General features: G+C 45.1%; 1 protein-coding gene across 2 annotated transcripts in view; it reads left to right on the top strand.

Moving 5' to 3' along the window:
* The window catches only part of DIS3L2 (DIS3 like 3'-5' exoribonuclease 2), a 375,419-nt gene that overhangs the window by 292,971 nt on the left and 62,957 nt on the right, over positions 1-19,491 (top strand). For both annotated transcript variants that reach the window (XM_063713123.1, XM_024243284.3), the window contains exon 13: positions 8,233-8,466. In XM_063713123.1, the coding sequence (XP_063569193.1) occupies positions 8,233-8,466 (234 nt within the window). The remainder of the gene's footprint in view (positions 1-8,232; positions 8,467-19,491) is intronic.

Consider the following 19,491-nt stretch of genomic DNA (forward strand, 5'->3'; position numbering starts at 1 on the left):
CAAGCGACCACATGAGAGGTAGACCTGGTTGGTTAGTCCTGGGATGAGTATCTCTTACCCACAAATCAAGATGCATGAAATGAGAGGTCAGATTCCAGACTCACATCCAAGGGATGGTCCTTCCTCAAGGCACTGGCAAGGAAAGCTTGAGTTTAGCAAGGGCCGGGGGAACAAAGTTCAGAACCAGATGGGAGGGTGAGGGAGCCAGAGAAGGCCAACGGGCAAGGGGTGGCCCTGCATCAAGAACCCAGTGATGAAGAGGAGGGTCTCCGAAGCCTGTGTGGCCAAAGTCTGAGGCTGGTTTTGCATGCAGTGGTGACTTCTCTTGGCGTAAAGGTTTGGACTTAGAAGGAGCAAGAGCAGGGCCAATAGCATCATGCCACAGCTGCTGCGTAGCCACCAGTCTCACCTGGAGTTGAAGTGGAGAAAGCTGTGTATTTTTCCTTAGTCTATTGGAATGGCTTACTTTCTGGAGCAGGCATGGTCAGCTATAGAAAGACTGTTCCAACATTTTCTTAACGCCTACTAAATTTTTTTTTAGTAGAAAATCTTGGACATGTATGCATTCATTAAGCTAGTGCTCAGGCTTTTAGGTCAATAAACGCTGAATAATTTATTTTTAGCATATTTCTCACATGTTGGTTGTGAGAGTCTTATTCTCTGACTTAGTAACTAAGTCCTTAGACCTTAGAACCTTAGAATCTTAGGGCCAAAGATCAGAATAATAAAAGAAGGGTCTCACAGTTGATTAGCTATCCTCAGTTTGCGTCTCCTGTGACATCCCTGCTGTGTGCCATACAGGATTAGTCAGGACCCGGAGTGTACTATGGAAGTCGCCTGTTTCAGCCATTTACTTAGGTCAAAAACCATGGGGTCATTCTTGACTTTGGTCTTCTCTCATGCTACATCTGCATCCAGTCTGCCAGTGTGTCATCACTGCTTTGCTTTCTGAATGCCTCCAGAATCAGCCCCCTTCCTTAACTGCCGGCACTAATACCTGCGTCCAAGCTATTCTCTCTCGCCTTGACAAATACAGTGGCCTCCTGACTGTCCTTGCAGCCTCTGCTCTTGCCCCACATCATCTACTCTGCATACAGCTGTCAGAGTGATCCTTCTGAATCTTAAGGCTTGTCTCTCCATTAAAACTTTACAATCTCTCATTCAGAATAAAAGATAAAATGCCCTTACAATGGTAACTTTTTCCTTGTTGTTTTCTGCCTGTCTTCTGTGCTGGAAATGCATGGACTCCAGAGTCTTCCTGCAACCAGCCTCTCCTCTCACGTCCTGGAGCATTGCTGCTCACAGGAGAGAAGCTGCCTTTTATGTATAACTGAGCTCTCTGCTATGCTGCAGGCCGCCTCCGCAGCTCCAGGGACCTGACATCAGTCAAGGTTGAGTTTCCCCACCTGCTATCTTCTCATATCCTTCAAGCCTCTGCCCCCTCCTTGTAGCTGAGCAGATCTTTTCCTCCCTGCTTAACTCATTCCATTCTGAGAATTGGACATTGTAGAACTATGTTGTGTACCAGTTGGGGCTTTCTCAGCTGAACCTTCAGTGCTACTTGGGAATCCTTTTATTTGTCACTAGGTTCCAAGCCTTTTTTCTTGGGTTCCAACCTCAACCTTGCTTTCCACTCCTCTTTCCTTTAAGACTCATCATTCTCCCAAGTACCTTTCATTTCTCCTTCTTGGAAATGAGAGAGGCTAGCCAACTTCAACTGCTGAAGTTCCCCTTTCCACATCAAAATTTCTCTCTGCCTTGCCGCTACTTAGGAGGCTGAGGCAGGAGGATCACTTGATCAGATTGAGAACAGATCGAGACCCTGTTTCTAAAATATAAATGAATGAATAAATAAATAAACAAATATTTGGCTTGGCATGGTGGCTCATACCTTTAATCTCAGCACTTTGGGAGGCTGAGGTGGGCAGAGCACCTGAGGTCAGGAGTTCAAGACCAGCTTAGCCAACATGATGAAACCCCATCTCTACTAAAAATACAGAAATTAGCCAGGCATGGTGGTGGGCACCTGTAGTCCCAGCTACTTGGGAGGCTGAGGCAGGAGAATTGCTTGAACCCGGGAGGCAGAAGTTGCAGTGAGCCACCTGTGAAGAGAAAGCAAGCATTCTGCTGGGTATAAGTGGATTGTGTGCAATGGTGCTTCAGTCTAGATATTCACACCTTAATCTTACTGTATTCGTCTCTTCCTTTTTCAGGGGAAGCCTGAGCTTGGCTCAGTGATGGTGGCCCTAGTGTGAGGACTGGGGCTTGTGGAGTAGCCGCTTGTTTGCTCTAGCCACCCCACTGCCTCTGTCCTCTGCAGTTACTAGGACCTTCCCTAGCAAGTTGGCATCCTTTCCACCACAGGCATGACCTGCCTCTCTCTGCTGTCTTCCAGCCCGTCCTCTCTCGGCCCAGTCCTTTTCAGACACTTGCTTCTTGGCACCTTTGATTTCTCTCACTGCCGGGCTGCCCCTACTAAGGATGATTGCCCTGTGTTCGTAGCTCTAAGAAGCAGCCAAAATCCACCCCGCCTCCCTCCCACCCTCTGTCACTCCAAACAGCCTGGTTTTGTTCCAATCAGGAAAAGATTTATTTCTTCCTCATATTTTTTCGAACAAAATATTTTGCATACGGAAGCCCGGAGCTCCTGCAAAAGCGATTTTATACCTAATTATTTAAGATTATAAATTAACCCCACTTGCAGTTTTTTCAACCAGAGATATATCTTAATGAGGTGCTGACATTTTTCAGAGGATAAATTTAAAAATACATTCGAATGGAACTGAATAATTTTCAAAGGAGGTGGTCATACTTTTGTATCAATATAGAAAATTGATATGTGTTTGAGACATACTTGGTTTATTTTACTTCATCATCTGCCTCTGTCTAATTTATGATCTTCACCTGAAATGGAATAAAAGTAACACTAGATTTTGGGTCTGTCTTTAACTGGATCTGGTCTTGGCCACCTCTTAGGAGTTTATATGACTTTTGACAAGTTCCTGGCCTGTTTTCTCAACTGTAAAATGGGCTGAACAATGCACTGCTCCCAGATGTGTTAAGGAGATTTTAGAAGTAGTAGGTTTAAGAATACTCCGAGTGTTAGACTACTTCCATTCTTACTTAGTACAGTAGGTAGGCCTTGAATTACAATGCTTTAGTACATAATCATGTATTCCTTTCTCAGTAGTTTTTTCCCAGTAATACGCCTTCAGTCAGTGTTGGCACTGTATTTAATTTGACATTCTGAACAGTGGTATTCCAGAGTATGTGCAGTAAACTCACCTGCCTACAGAAGAGTGACCCAAATCCTGTGATTAAGAAAGAAAAGAGGGGCCAGGCGTGGTGGCTCATGCCTGTAATCCCAGCACTTTGGGAGGCCAAAGCGGGCAGATCACGAGGTCTGGAGTTCGAGACCATCCTGGCCAACATGGTGAAACCCCATCTCTACTAAAAATACAGAAAATGAGCCGGGCATGGTGGCATGTGCCTGTAGTCCTAGCTACTCAGGAGGCTAAGGCAGGAGAATCACCTGGACCTGGGAGGCAGAGGTTGCAGTGAGCCCAGATCATGCCACTGCACTCCAGCCTGGCGACAGAGTGACAGAGTGAGACTGTGTCTCAAAAAAAAAAAAAAAAAAGAAAGACAGGAAAGAGGAAAGACATGATCTTCTTTATGAAGGGTTTTGTTTCTGAAGCTTCCCCTGCTATTTCTACTTTTTCCATGAAAAACTCTGTCCTTTTGTCTTCTGCCACTGGCTTTGGTTATGCACTGGGCATTGATGTGAATCCAGTTTCCAAATTGGAAAGTAATTAGGTGTTCCATACAGAGAGGCCTGCCTTACATACTGTGAGGTTGGCTATTCTGAGGACCTCCCCCCATCCATTTGGATCTTTGCTTTCTTGCTGCCTTTCTCTGTGTCAGATGACAACAGACTCCTTTCTTTTCTGCTTGGCGTCTGCAGAAGATGGTTTCAGGCCTTCTTTCCCTGGCCTGATCATTTTTTAGTACATGTCAGGTGTGACTCCCAGAAGCACTGGATTGTGTTAAGGCAGAGTAGATTTGGCTGCCAGAGGTCCCTGTGCCTGAGCAGGAAGTTCCTGATGGCTCTTCAAGCTTCTACCTCAGCCCTTCGTGTATTTAAAGAGAAGGTTGGGATGGATTTTCGGGGTTGCAGGCGTTAAGGAAGAGGACTGAAGTGAAGCAAAAGAGCTATGGGAAAGTGATCATCAGCACTGCAGTCTCCAATTTGGTGGTGTTCCTATGTGCTGTTAGGAAGGGACATCTGTCTTGACTGATAAGGAAACAAAGTAGAGGTGCCCATTAAGGAAAAAAAAAAGGAGCTCAAATGAACTGATAGCCAGTGCCAGCATGGGCGGTGAGCAGGCTTTGGTAAACAGTGACAAGCTGCTGCTTTGGACAAGTCTCAGGTAATCGATTTTAGGAATACCTCAGGATTCCAAGTGGCTCCTGGTCAGGGCCAGCAATCAGAGGGGTGAGAGGGAGCTACAGAGATGTGCTTAGAGCCAGAAGACGTGGGCCTGCAGGGTACAGGGGTGTCTGGGAACCTCGTGGAACTTGCTGCTACGTTTTATGCATAAATATTTCAGGGAAGAGGGCCTGGAGCATTCACTAAGTTTTTTTCTGTTTGTTTTGTTTTTTTGAGACCGAGTCTCACTCTGTCGCCCAAGCTGGAGTGCAGTTGCACAACCTCGGCTCGCTGCAACCAACACCTCCCAGACTCAAGCAATTCTCATGCCTCACCTTTCTGAGTGGTTGGGATTACAGGTGCGCACCACCATGCCCAGCTAATTTTTGCTTTTGTTTTTGTTTTTTTGTGGAAATGGGGTTTCATTGTGTTGGCCAGGCCAGGATGTCAAACTCCTGACGTCAAGCAGTCCACCCGCCTTGACTTCCCAAAGTACTGAGATTGCAGGCATGAGCCACCGTGCTTGGCCAAAATTCACTAGATGTTGAAAGCAGTTCTTGACCCATGGTTTACGTGAAAGCAAATGCCCGATCAGGGTGCAGTGGTTGCCCTGTGCTGGAGCATTCACTAGGGAAAAAGACCGCAGACCCTGGGAGACTGCAGACCCTGTGACGTGAATGCTGGATGCTGGAGGGAACCTCCAGACCACTTGTGAAATGTGAAAGAGAACAGTGGAATAGAACTGAAACTGACTTTCCCTGAGCATGCTGAAGGCAGACTGTACAGCCCAATGTAGACACACAGGAGGAGTGACTGGGTTTGGAATGAAATGTAGAAAAGGAAGCAAGCTAAATCACCAGGGGAAACCCTTCAGACCACAAGAATGAAGAGGTCATGGCCCTGTCATTCCAGAGGAGGCTGGAGCAGCTCTTCAGGAAATGTGGATGTGCGAAGAGGACAAGCCTGGCTGAGCCTAAAAGGGGCTCTTCACACTCTTCTGGAGACCTGCACGTGGCATTCCCCACTGGGACTGTCAGGTGGTACCTGGAATTGACTCTACAGTTGCTTTTGCCCACAGCACCCACATGCTTCCTGAGAGCCAAATTCAGACCTGCTTGCCACAGTGGAAGATTTGTGAGATTATTTGAATCCCTTATATCTTTGGATAGTGGTAGTTCTTGGAATAATATGGAAAGAATAGTTTCAGGATTTTTTTAAAAGAAAAGTTAAAGTCAGTGATTACACATTCAAGATTCTTATAAGACTTTGCTCTGGATAAAAATGTGAGTAGTTGCCACCATTCTTTTCCTCTACCCCATGGCTGCCATTTTTCAAGAGTATTGATTCTTCCTTTAAGGGAGGGTGAGGGTACCAAAGTGGTCTCTCCAGCCTTCCAGGGCAGAAGCTGTATTCCCTGGAGGCTTTGTGGTGTGAACAGCACCTGGGCTGGGCTCAGTCCTTCCCCATGGGGAATGCCTACATACTCTTCAATTGGCTTTTTCGGAAAGCATTGTCTGAGAGCTTGTGAACAGAAGGGTTGGCTGATGAAGAGCAAGGCAAGGGGGATGTCTGCAAGCCCAGGTTAAAAGGTAAAATGTTCTACTCTTGACTGGTGCTCCCTCCCTTTTCTTGCACAGAAAATAGACTTCCACGCGTTTATCCAGAGCTTTTCCATTCTCCTCAGGCCCTCAAACTCCACCTAGCCTCCTTTGTTCTTTGCCTCATGCTCAACTACATAGATTGGGGTTCTGTGATAGTCATGCTCTCAGCTTCCCTCCTCTTCCCCTCAGGGTCTCCTGCCCTTTCCTTCCTTCCTTCCTCCGCACCAGGCCGCGCTTCCTCTGTCCGGGATGGATGGCCTCCACTTGGCCCAAGATCCCTTTTGTTCTCTTGTGTCTTCAGTCTTCCTTCAATGCTGGTTTCTCTTCTTTACCCTGCAACTGCCACACAGCCCTCTGTTCTGCTCATTCCAAAGCGCTCCTTCCCTCCTGTTCTTTTGGAAGTGGTCATCCACACTGGTTGCATTGCCTCCACTTCCGATGCCCCCACCTATCCTTAACCCGGTGCTTCCCAGGTTTTTTCATGTCATGTCACACACAGAAGATGTTGCTGTTTGAGTAGCACTGGGGACGTGTGCACGAGGCTGATGGGAGGCTGAAGCTCTGGCTGCCCTGGGAGTGAGAAGAGCTAGAGCCCTCCTCACAGCATCTCCAGAACCCATTTACAGTACATGCCTTAAACCTTTGCAGTGTGACTCTGCCTCTGTCCTATATTTTCCTAAAATAGCCTTCATAAACACCACCAGCCAGCAAATGCTCAATGCCAGGAGCTTGTCTTTGTTTTCTCCTCCTTGACATCCAAGTGGCATTGGACATACACTTGTGGTTTAGAGACACTCTAGGGCTGGACTGCCTGGGTTCAGTTCCCAGCTTTGCCAGTCTCTAGCAGTGTAACTTTGGGCAAATTCCTTAATTTCTCTATGTCTTAGTTTCCTCAACTGAAGAAGAGGATAGCAAAATTCCTACCTCATAGCACTGTTATGAGAATTAAATAGTTGCCATATGGAGAGTGTGAACAATGCCTGTCTCATAGCAATTGCTCTCTGAGTGCCCTGTGTTGTCTTTGAGTCCCCTTTCTTAAAGCTCTTTTCTCCTGCTTTTCCTAACATCGGTCACTCCTGGTTTTTGTCCTGTCTCTCTCGGCTCTCTTGTTTTTCTACTGTTTTCATTCCCTGGCTTCTCTTCTCTCCTTAACATGAAGGAGGTGTTAGGCCAAGCAGCCTCGCCTCTCCCAACCGCCCTTTCTTCCATAGATCGTTCCACCTCCAGACGGCCCAGGCCCACATCCAAATGCCTGCCAGATCCCCTCACCTACATCTCTCCCTGAACCTCAGACCCAGGAGTCCCCAAGATGTTTTAATGTCCTTTTTTTGTTTTAAAAGTAATACATATTTATTATACAAAATACAGAAAAGTGAAAATAATACAATGCACCTCAGTGGTAATCCCGCCGCTCAGCTGGCACCACCACTAAACTTGGGTATATCTCCTTCAAGCCCAGTGGTTCTCAGCCTGGGCCAGCTTTCCCCCAGAAGACATTTGTCCATGTCTGGAGACATTTTTGATTATCAACTTGGTAGGGAGAGGTGCTCCTGACATCCAGTGGATAGAGGCCAGGGATACTGCTGAACATTTTATAATATACAGTTCAGCCCCCTGGCCAACAAGGAATTATTCAGCCCAACAGTGCCAAGATTGAGAAGCCTGTTCTAGACTTCTGTCTCTACATATGTGCCCCAAATGGAAAAGTCAGAATGGGTTTTCTCTTTCTAGCCTCATCCTGCTTCTCCACCTGTGTTCACTCTTTCTGTCAGTGTCCCCGCCTTCCCCTTCTCCCTCACTCCACATCCGAGCTGTTCCCAAGCCCACAGAGTCCCTGTCTGCCACGTTGTTGGCAGCTCTCTCCTCTACTCCCCTCAGTGTCGACATTGATGCCCACTCACAGAAACTAATGAAAAAGCCTCCAGCATGCCTTGCCTGTGCCACTGGTGTGCTTGGGGACCGTCCATAGGCATCCAGTGCCCATTGGATTAATTCCAAGCCAGGTGGAGACTAAGCTCCCTGAGGGCAGCAGCTTCCATCTCTGATTCATCTGGGTGCCTAGCCTGAACCTGCCACCATTCCGAGCACACAGTCAGTGCTCAATAAATCTTTGTTGAATGTGTATGGATGAATGGTTGAAGGAAGAAAAACCTGAAAAACATTTGTCCTCACAATTCCCTCGTAATCTGTCCATCTTTGCAGATCCTTGATGAATGGTTTGGCCGGACCATCATCTGCTCCTGCACCAAACTTAGCTACGAGCATGCACAGAGCATGATTGAAAACCCGACTGAGAAAATCCCTGCGAAAGAGCTGCCCCCCATTTCCCCAGAGCATAGCAGCGAGGAGGTACACCAGGCCGTCTTGAATCTCCACGGAATTGCCAAGCAATTACGCCAGCAGCGCTTTGTGGATGGCGCACTTCGTTTGGATCAGGTCAGTACGTGTTTTTTTAGTGTAGCCAACAGATTTGACTCGTGCCTGAACCCAGCGTGGATGAGGGCAGCTTGGCAGGCTTAGACTCTTCCTTCCTTCTCCTTGCCCCAGACACCACACTAAAATCATGTTCTCTGAGGCCGGCAGGAACTCACTCCCATTCATTCTCCAAATACAGGATATTATGCAAAATATTCTGCATTTTGTATGATTCCACAGGTACACGAGGCCTAATGACATGAGCCAAGGCAAAGAGTAGGTCTGTGTGGGTGGCTCTGACCAAAACCCCCAGCTGGTCTTCCCTTGTAAGGCTGTGTCCAGTCTGTGATCCTCACCTCAGGTCTCTACTCAAACCTGTTCTTTAATGGAGGCAAGGATAGGAGACACGGAAATTTAGGAGGCAGCTGACCGGTATCTGATATGAAGGCTTGGAAAAAAAGTATTTCTTCTTATACCTCATCTCCCAAAAAAGAGTTATTTGTTTACAAATTCCAGATTAATATCTGAAGAAGCAGAGAACTGAGGAGACTGTAGAATAGCGGTCCCATTGTTTTGGGCACCAGGGCCCAGTTTCATGGAAAACAATTTTTCCACAGACCAGGGGTGGGGGATGGTTTCGGGATGAAACTTCCACTTCAGATCATCAGTCATTAGTTAGATTCTCATAAGGAACATGCAGCCTAGATCCCTCGGATGCACAGTTCACAATCGAGTTTGAGCTCCTATGAGAATCTAGTGCTGCCACTGATCTGACAGGAGGCGGAGCTCAGGTGGTCATACTCACTCACTGCTCACCTCCTGCTGTGCGGCCTGGTTCCTAACAGGTCATGGACCAGTATGGCCCATGGCCCGGCGGTTGGGGACCCCTGCTATAGAACATTGGCTATTGAAGAACACATTGGCCTGGATTGTTATTGATAACTCTGAAGTCTCACAGCCTTGCTGGCAGCCCTCTGGGACTTAGGTAGCTGTCACTTAAACCTCCCTGAATTTCCGTGTCTGAGAGTCGGTAACTGTTAGGACCCAGGATTTCTTTTTTCATTGCTTGTCAGTATACTACAGAGCAGAGACTATGTTTTGTATTGTGGACTTTTTTTCTCCTTCATTTATATTTCTCACCCAAACTCTCCTTCCTTGCTTGTTGTGTGCTCTGGGAAGTTTCCACATGTCTGAAATGAGGTGGGTAGGAACGTGGAACTGTTCACCAGACCGCCTCATGCAGACTTCTTTTCCTGAGCCTGTCAGCTGGGAGAAATCTGAAAGGCCTTGTGAAGCCTTCTGATTGAAGTTCTGATTTTATCCTCCCTTTTGCAACAGACTTGCACAAATGCTTCTTAGCAGGCATTGCAAATAGGTGCTGCCCTGGGCCTAGGAAGAAGTGGCTGCCGTTGGGACCAGTGGATGACCTGTCCTGCCTGTGCGTGGCAGAGTCAGGGTAGCCTCTGGAGTTCTCCTGCTCCTCCTTCCCCAGCCTGGGTTCGGGCAGCCTGAGCAGGCCTGTCTGCATGAAAATGCTGACAGGGAGACAAGAGGCAGAGTGGACGCTGAAGAAGACAGCAGACGTGGTGGAAGAGAAACTAAAGACATAGGGGATTACAGAATACCTACTTTCCTTCCTTTAAGAAATCATTCACGGGAGTGTGAACACACTCTGTTTCTCATTTACAGGTGGCTGCCTGATTGTCAAGTCCAAGGACACTTTACAGTTCTTGCTTCTTAGACTTCTGACCTGCACCAGCCCCTTTGAAACCCACCTCCTGGTTCTCCGTTTCTCTTTGTACATCTCCAGTAATGTCCTGCTGGCCCCCTTTGCAGAAGCCTCTTCTGTCCACCACTTCAGGGTTGGCATTCCCCGGGATCTACCTGACCTTTGTTCTTTCTCTATCCATACTCCCACCCTGAGTGACCTCTTGTGATTCTAACTACTAACTGGATGCTAACGAGCCAAAATCTGTCTCTCTATCCCTGACCTCCCTCCCCCAGCTCTAGTCCAGCCCCACAATATCTCAGCCAGTGCTCATCCTTCCCTCTGTAAAACGCGGTGATCAGTGATGCAGCAGGTGGCACCGGCTGTCTGGTACTGCCTTCTCCCTTGGCCCCCACCAGGGGAGTGGTATGTGTATTCTCAAACCTGGCTAGGCCAGTTGTACTTGTTGTAATTATGCAGTTTAACTAAATATCAGGGAAACCGATCAAATATGAACATAAAAAAGAAGCTGTTGTTTTTATAAAAACTAAGTTAAATGTTTTGGAAAGACCTGGATAAGGATAAGTCTTTAAAAATTCAGTTGTAAAACAGGGGATAATTACAGAACCCATTAAGCATTCTGTATTCAAATTGCTTCATAAATGTCTAAATTCTCATTCTTTTTAAAGAAACCAAATGATAACGTATGAACTGTGAATTGTGAGTGTGGTTTATTCAGAAAAGACTATGTAGAATTCTGGTTAGCATTCCCTTTTTGAAAGCCTTACATTTACAAAAAATTAGTGGATGAATATACATCTGTATAAATTAAAACATTTAGTGATGGGTTTGTCTTCCTCTGTTTGATTCTCTTCTTTTTCTAACTTCTAGAATAACCAACCAGTGGCTGCTGAAGCACATCACAGGAAAGTTTCTGTCATAACATTTTTTTTTTTAATGTCATAACATTTTAGAGACTTTACCCCACCAGTTTGTTGCAAAGTTCAGTTGAATTAAATATATGAAATACTCTAAAAACTATAGAAGACTGTCAGGTGATCCCAGCTCATATGAGGATGGGGTATAGTTGTCAAAATAGAAGAATGATCTCAGATTATTGATAGATAAAGATCTGTTGGCATGTCTCAGAATCAGAGTTTTATTGCTGAAAATGGCTTTGGAATCTGTCTCTATTGGCCTTCTCAATTTATCAGTTAGAGAGCTGAAGCCCCTAAAGGTTAAGTGAGTTGCTTATATGCAAGAAATTCAAATTGCCCTGTGTTCACTTTGCCTTCATTTACACCATGCTGACTTGAGAGAGAAAAACATTTTCCTTTTAAGTGGAAAGAAAACCCTCTGAGGTCCTAATTAGGTTCCAGTTAATTAAGGTTTGAAAATAAGGGCTTTGCACCCTTGGAGTTGATTCCTTGTTTCCCCCGAAAACAAGTCCATGGACCCCAGCTTTGGAAGGAGGAGCACATCAATCTCCCACAGCAAAGGGCTCTGGTGAGGTCATTTATAAATCAGCTAAATGGCCTTATTCAGAAGTCACTGCATTTGTTCTCCTGCCCCTACTGCCTGCCTTGCCCTCACAAAAATCCATTTTTCCTTGGTGCTTTTTTGAGTAGCCTACTGTTTGGAATTGTTCTCTGATGCTTTGTTTGCCTCAGACCACTATGTCTGTGCTTTTGGTGGCAGTCCTTTAAAAAATAAAAAATAAAAAAAAAAGTCCATTTAAGCTAGCCTCAATTAGAGATGAGTCTGTGCGAGGGGGTACCATTTATTTACACATCATGCCCTTAGGTTCAGAATAAGTGTGTAAACCACAAGTTTCACCTTTCCAAGAAGTCAGTTTACCATGATGACTTTCAGAATGAATGGGGGCTGAGTGTGCGGCACTAGTATGGTGATTGTTTGTTGAGTTAAGGACCTACTAGTTCAGAAGTCATAGCCTCAGAACTGTAGAGCAACTTGACCATTGTGTATTTGCAGTTGGCAACTTAGACTGGAGCTGCCTAGCCCATGTCTGAGATAGTGAGCCTCAGCCCTCAGGGCCACCTAATCTGGCTCCAGTTCCGTGAGGGCCACCTACTAGCAGTCTTGTCTACCCTAGTGTGCTGTCATATATTAGCATATGTATATACTAGTTCATATCCTAGAACTGTGATGGGAAACAGATAGGGAAGCACTGCCTTCCAGGTAGGATTACCTGCTCCAAATGTCTCCTTTACCTACAGTTCAACCTAGTTCTAAAGAGGTTCTAGGTACATGAATGACTCCTTTGTTTGATTGCTTAGAAAGCAAATGCAGATACCAAATGCATTCTTGTGCTTTTTGGTTGGATGGGTTGAGTAATACCCCTTCCAGGTAGTTTCTTCTATCTCCATGTTTTCTGCTGCTAAGTTAATTCTTGGACTTAACATAGATGTTTGTTTTATTTTGTTTATTTATAACATATGTCTCTCACTTCTGAAAAGGGAGCTCCCATAACAGGGGCCCAGACTTTTTTATGTTTGTAGTAAAAGGAATCATAATGGTTTAAAATCATATCCAAATCTTGAGCTTTGGGAGAAGGGGAACTGTGGGAATCATAATGTAGTAAAAGGAATCATAATGGTTTATAATCATATCCAAATCTTGAGCTTTGGGAGAAGGGGAACTGTGGGAATCATAATGTAGTAAAAGGAATCATAATGGTTTATAATCATATCCAAATCTTGAGCTTTGGGAGAAGGGGAACTGTGCGATATTTGCTCTCTGCCTGGTTCTTGCTCAGTGATTCAGGCCCAACTAATAGACTTTGCGGGTAGGAGTCACAGAGTCCCCTGGCACTTCTGTTTATTGGGACACAAAGCCTGTTCTCAGGCACCTTCCCACTTAGGTCCTTTACAGAGACTGCCTGACTATAATGTGAAGACAAGGCCTCAGGCTTCTTAGCCATGGCATTCAGAAAAGATGCCAAGGGAGGGTGGCAAGTGCCAGAAGAATCCCATTATGAAAGTGTCTTGGGAATATTGACTGATTTTAGGAAGCTACACCTGCTGCCTGCTGGGGTTCTCTCTCCAGCCTCTTCCTCATCAGTCAGGTGGCAGTACCCAGAAGCCACTCTGTTTGAGGGCTTCCACGTAAAATAAGCATGAGGTTTGCAGGAAGCTGTGCACCATCATGGATCCCCTGACAGGTAGTTAGGGGATGTGAGCAGTTCCTTCTGGGTCACTGACTTTGGGAATTCAGAGGAAGTTGAAGTAGTGGTGGAGAAAACCTGATGTTACCATCTTCCCAGGCAAATTACTCTCAACTCCAGGAGCTTCACAACTGCATTTTGTATAAATCCTACTTGGCGCAATTTTGAAACCCAAACTGCAGGCAGTTTCTTTGAGTGGACTTGATTGTAAAGATAGCCTTGTTAATGGAAATTATTTTTAAATACCCTGGGACCGAAGCTGCAGTGGAATGCTGTTATGTATGACTTTTACCTGACCTAGCCTTTAAGGCAGGGATTGACGGATATTTTCTGTAAAGGACCAGATAGTAAATAGTTTAGGCTTTGTGGGCCGTGCAGTCTCTGTCTCTGCTACTCAGCTCTGCTGTTGTAGTGTGAAAACACCAGCGTTGCTTTAAATGGATAAACGTGGCTGTGTTTCAACAAAACTTTAAGAACACTGAGATTTGAATTTTATATAGTTTTCACACATCACAAAATATTGTTCTTCCTTTGATTATTTTTCAGCCATTTAAAAATGCATAAACCAGTCTTAGCTCATGGGTCATACAAAAGCAGGTTTGGCCTGTGGTCCATACTTCGCTGACCTCTGCTTAAACAGCCAGCTAGTAATTCAGCCCTGCTATCCAGTGAGCTTTTAGCAGCTCATCATCGCTTCACAGGGAAGCCAGGCTGGGTAGTGGAGAACAGTCGTGCTAAGTTAACTCTCAGGATGGCTTCATGCAATTAGGTAAATTATTCCTTTGATTAGTACCACGCTTATCCAGTCCAATTGGAGGCGGGGAGTAGAGGAGTGAATCAGTTTAGCATCAGTTCCCTTATTCCATTTACAGGCAGGTCACTTTAATTAGCCTGAAGCAAAAGGGAGCAGGGGTTCTCATTTCCCACTTCTGCAAGCTCAGCAGCTCTTCACAGTCAGGTCTCCATCCCTCCCAAGCCCACTTGCAGAGATGCTGGCTCTGCCTCTTGTAGGTGCGCTGAAGGTGGGGACTGCTCATAGCGAAATGTAGCGCTAAGGAAACTGTATAGCATTTCTCCCCCACACTGCCCCCATTGCCAAATGTAGCTGTATGTTTTGTTGAATCTGTTTCTGTTCCTTCTCTCCAATACAGTCGCTTTCAAGAAATGAGCATTCCAGCTCTGCTGTTTAATATTTGTACCGTATATTTGATCCAAGGTAAGAAGGATGGGTACGTTTATCCTGTCTGGCTCTTCCTTGGTCTTATTATTTATGTTGTCACTTAAACACACGAGGAAGCTATTGATCACAGGGTTGAGTATATTTGTAGAATCATTCTGTTTTCTTAGTCGTAGAGCTTTTCTATAAATAATATAGGACAATAATGAGAGAGCCAGCAGGCCACACAGAAAATGTAAAGTGATGTGACAGAACTCTGCCCAGAGTGCAGTGAGCTGTCTTGGAGAAGACCAGCTCAGTCTCAGGGGTTCAGGGAAGATTTTCCAGCAGAAGTAGTGGGGCATTAGGCCTTTTAAAAGACTTGAGGGTCTAGCCAGGCTGCAAAGGCAAGCAAACTGCTGGTACAAGCATGGGAGGGATAAGAAATGGCAGATTGTTCCGGGGTGTGTGGTGTAGGGTGCAGAGAGAGAGAGAGAGGAGCTAGAGGAGACACAGGCTAGGCCTTGGAGTCTGTAGGAATGAGCCAGGGCAGCTATGGAATGATTTTAAATATGTAAGTGACATGACCAGAACTGGGTTTTAGAAAGAGCCTCCCGAAAGTGAATAGAATAGAGGAAGTTTATAATCCAAGAGAGAAATGATGAGGGCCTAACCTGAGGTAGGGACCGTGGGGTGAGAGAAGATGATAGACCGACCCGAGAGGAAGGAAAATCGACAAGCCTGTGGCAAATTGACTCTCTTGATTAGATGCGGAGGGGAGAGGCAGGATCAGAGGCTAGGATCAGGGAATCAGGTTTCCAGTTAGGCACGTGGTAGTACCACCTGGGAACACCACCGGGGTGGAGGTCGAGAAGAGAGATGATGATTTCCATAACTAGGCCTCTCCAGTCCCCTCTTCTTCCTTTAGGAAGGAAGCTTTATCATAAAAGTAATATGTTCTCATGTTAGAAAATTTAGAAAATACAAGAATATAAAGAAAAAATCATAATCACTTATAGTCCCATCACCCAGAAATAACCATGGTTAATATTTTGGTATAATTCCTTGTGCATTTGCCCCTTACCACTTCATAGCAGGAGGGAAGGGTGGCTAGCATAACATATGTATAGTTTTTATTTATATTCTGCTCTTTAATATTACCTAATGAGTTTTTCCTATGTCATTAAAAAATCTTCTAAAACATTATAATACCTACATAATATTCTGTCATATGAATATACTTTTACACATTCAGCCACTCCCCAATTTTGAATATTTAAATTAGATCCTGATTTTTTTGGTACTACAAATAATAGTACCATGGCCATCTGTGTTCATAAATCAGACCTGATCTCTGATTATTTTCTTAGGACAGTCTTAGAACGGTGATGACAGCATCAAGGATATGGATATATTTAAGATTAATACTGAAACATATTGCCACATTCCCTTCCAGAGAGGTTGTACCAATTTATACTCTTTTGGTAGTATGTGAATCAGGGTACCTTAGATGGAAACATCTGTCAGGAGTTCTCTGCCTACACGGAGCTCTGGCGCACTCGCGCGCTCTCTCTCTCTGTCTCTGTCTCTCTCAGGTGTCTAGGTCTCTGAAATATCCCAGTGGTTGTGGTTTTAGATTATTCCTTCATCTTTCATATTTTATTTTATTTTCATGAGCTCCTCTCTACAAAAAGCTCAATGTGTCACAGACACTTCTCTTTGTGTTACTTATTTTAAAAAGTACTTACAAGGGTCCTAAAATTTACAACAGCTGAAAGAGGTGGTTGAAAGTATCTTGCTAAACTCTTGCTAATGCTGAGACTGGGGAATGACCCCTGCCCCAAGCTAAGGTCCTTTCCTCTCATTAGAATCCTTAAAGAAACCCATTGTGTTTGAAATGGGGCTGAGAACTGTTGTTGCATTCTCAGATCCTCAGAGAACATTTGTAACTTCACTAGTCTTTTCACTTACCTCCTGTGTGTATTACCTCTCAGGCATTATTTGAGTTGGTCTGACATGAATAATTATGAGGAAATCCAGTTGAAAACAGAATCGCTCTATATAATCTGTGCTCCCATAAGAATTGCTACACTTCTCTTGAAAATAGTAATAAACAGTACAGGAAGGCCTCTGCTAGAAGTTCAAGGCTTCCATTTAAACATTGACGACTTATTACTTCAACCGTGGAGATAATTCTAGAATCAGCGAGGCTTGAAGAATATTAGCCTCCTACATTTTCCCAGTTACCAGTTTTATAATAATATTGGCAAAATTTTCATTTAAATTTATTCATCTCATTTATAAAGTAAATCCACAGCCAAGAATATGTGCCCTCTTAGCTGTTCAGCACGCAGGCTATCTAGGACAGCCTCCGTGGAAGAGAGTGGGAGGAGGAAGCAGCGAGGGGTGGAACAAGCTGCATCCCTGAGCTTTGGGGAGAACCTGGGAGCGTGAATTTCAGCCGTCGTGGGTATTGGAATCTCCCCTTTGAGAAAAAGGAAGAGACAGAGATTGATTTAGTTAGTACACTATATGGAATCAAGGAAAGCAATCCATGGTTATGCATCCCAAGGCATGAACAATAGACAAACTTGAAAACTTGACCTAATTATATATAAGCAACACTAATTACAGCCATTTATTATGTGTGCTGGCCACTATTTCTGGCTCGTTCACGAATGCATAAAAACTAGTATGTGTCATTAAGTGTCAGATTAATTCTGTTGAGTGGCTCGTTATTATAACCCTGACCTCTTCATGTGCTTACTCTCCTTGTAGGCAAGTCACCTAGTCATTTACTCATAATTTTCAAAAATTAGAAGGAATACATGTTGCGTTATTCTGGAAGTTGTTAAAAATACAGACTCAGAGGTGATATCCGACCAGCACAGGAGGGATGCTTCCTGTGTGTTACAAATACTGCTCACAGTTCTGTGAAGGAGCCTTAGGCAGCAGAAGACAAACTTTCTACCCTCAAGCTGCTTCAGCAATTTGAGAAGAACTGTATTTACTTTAAAAAACACCAATAAGATAAAAGCAAGGGCACAGTCTCTTGAAACAGGGCTGACAGAATCGCAAACCCGATGGTTATTTGATGGGATGGGATTCGGAAAGAAGGCCAGTTTGGAGGGTGAAGCCGTGAGCCACACTGTGATGAAAGGGAAAAGGAGCTGAAAGGTATGGAGTACCCACACTGTGAGAGGTGAGGGATTTATCCCCTTACTCCTCTCTCCTCTGAGTGCTGAACCCACTGAGAAATAGTCACACATATCAGACTGAGATTATTCCATCTATTACTGATACCGTTTGGGTTAGAAGGCAATCTAACAGAACAGCCCAGAAGTAGTTAATGTAAAAAGAAACTGATTGGAGTGATTAGTGAGAGCAGAAAGTAGCCAGAGACAGAGAGAACCATGCCCTCTATCAGACTGGAACTGGGGATGGCCCTTGTGCGACCTTCTCTGCTAGGTGCCCTTCCAGTGCAGGGTCTGCTGGTGAGGACCAGTGGCTAATGCTTCTGCTCTTGGTCAGAACAGCCAGTGCAGATCCTCAGAAGAACTCTGAAAGCAAAATTGACTCCCACCCCACTTCTAGAAGCATTTCACTTGCCTTCTGGTTCTTTCTGCTTGCCTATATCCAGGCTTATTTCTTATAGATGAAGAAAGTCCTACCCCAAGCCTACTCCTCCACCTTCACCCTATGACCTTCTCCACCTTCACCCTGTGACCTTCTAGGTTCACCTTTTGAAGCTGAAGATTGAAACTCCAAATCCTGCTGCAGAGAAGTTCACATTTGTTTTTCCTAGGCAGGGCCAGCCCATCCACCCTTCCTTCCTAGGGTTCCCCTGATACTTTATTTATACCTGTTACCTGTCTTTATCACACTGTCACATTGTCTTGCCATTTTCCTTTTGCTTCCCTGTCTCCTTCTCTAAGATTGTGAGTTTCTTAAGGGTAAAGACAACATCTTGTCCACCTTTGTATCCCCAGCCCCTGCCCAGTGCTCATTTTTAACCAGGCATTTCAAGGTCTTTAAACATCACTATACATATTGATCTTTTTAAAAAGATGATGGTAGCTGTGTTCAGGAGAATGGATTGTAGCTCTAGAAGAGAGGCGTGTTTATATAAGAGGATTAGATACATATTATGAGCCAGGGCGGTTTTCTTTCCTTGTGAATGAAAGGGCTGGGTGTTTGATTATTTACTGGGGCATCCAGGGTTTAGAACAAGGTATAATGAGGACTTTCTCAAGGTGGAGTTGCCTGAACAGGTGTGAGGAGCCAGGAAGCTTTGGCACCCCCAGGGCCTGGCAGTGCTTCTGAGGCATCCTGAGCACTTTGGTGCTCACTTCTCAGACCAACTGTGTCCCCTTCAGGGGAGCATGGTGGAAGGGGCCTCCAAGGGAAGGGAAAGAGACCCCAGTGTGCCACGCTGGGAAGGGAGATGCTGGCCTGCTGGCATGGAAAGATAGGGAGGCACCAAACTTCCAGAAGGTTCTCTAGGGTCAGCTACCATTAGCTGCTAGTCCCTAGCCCCATGATGGGGATGAAAGCGATTCGTGTATCAAGGTGGCTGTGCCGTCTAATGCCCCTTCTGCAAAATTCTGATCAGAGCCTATTTTTGCTTTTAATGGAGATAATTCCCATAAGACAGAGGTTCTGTGTTAGCTGCTGCTGGACTGTCTAAGAGAGGAAGATAACTTATATCCCAGTTGAAGTTGAAAGTGTGCCCAGATGACTCAAACCTAAGTGCCTCGCATCTCCAGGGGACATGAAGTGAGACATAGGGTTCCTGCACTGACCAGGTGATAGATAAGAAACTTCCAGGGGTGAGCAGAACCCCAGCCAGCACCTCTTGTTCCTCTCAGAGATGTGAACCTTTCAAGTTAGGGGCCTTGACGAATGGAACAGAATTTGGCTCCTCTGGGACCCTGGCTTTTGGGTAATTATACTCATAATTAGGCAGCACTTGGACTCTCCTCTTTCTGTTCACGGGAC

The sequence above is a fragment of the Pongo abelii genome, chromosome 11 (genome assembly GCF_028885655.2).
Source record: "Pongo abelii isolate AG06213 chromosome 11, NHGRI_mPonAbe1-v2.0_pri, whole genome shotgun sequence".
Taxonomy (NCBI): Eukaryota; Metazoa; Chordata; class Mammalia; order Primates; family Hominidae; genus Pongo; species Pongo abelii.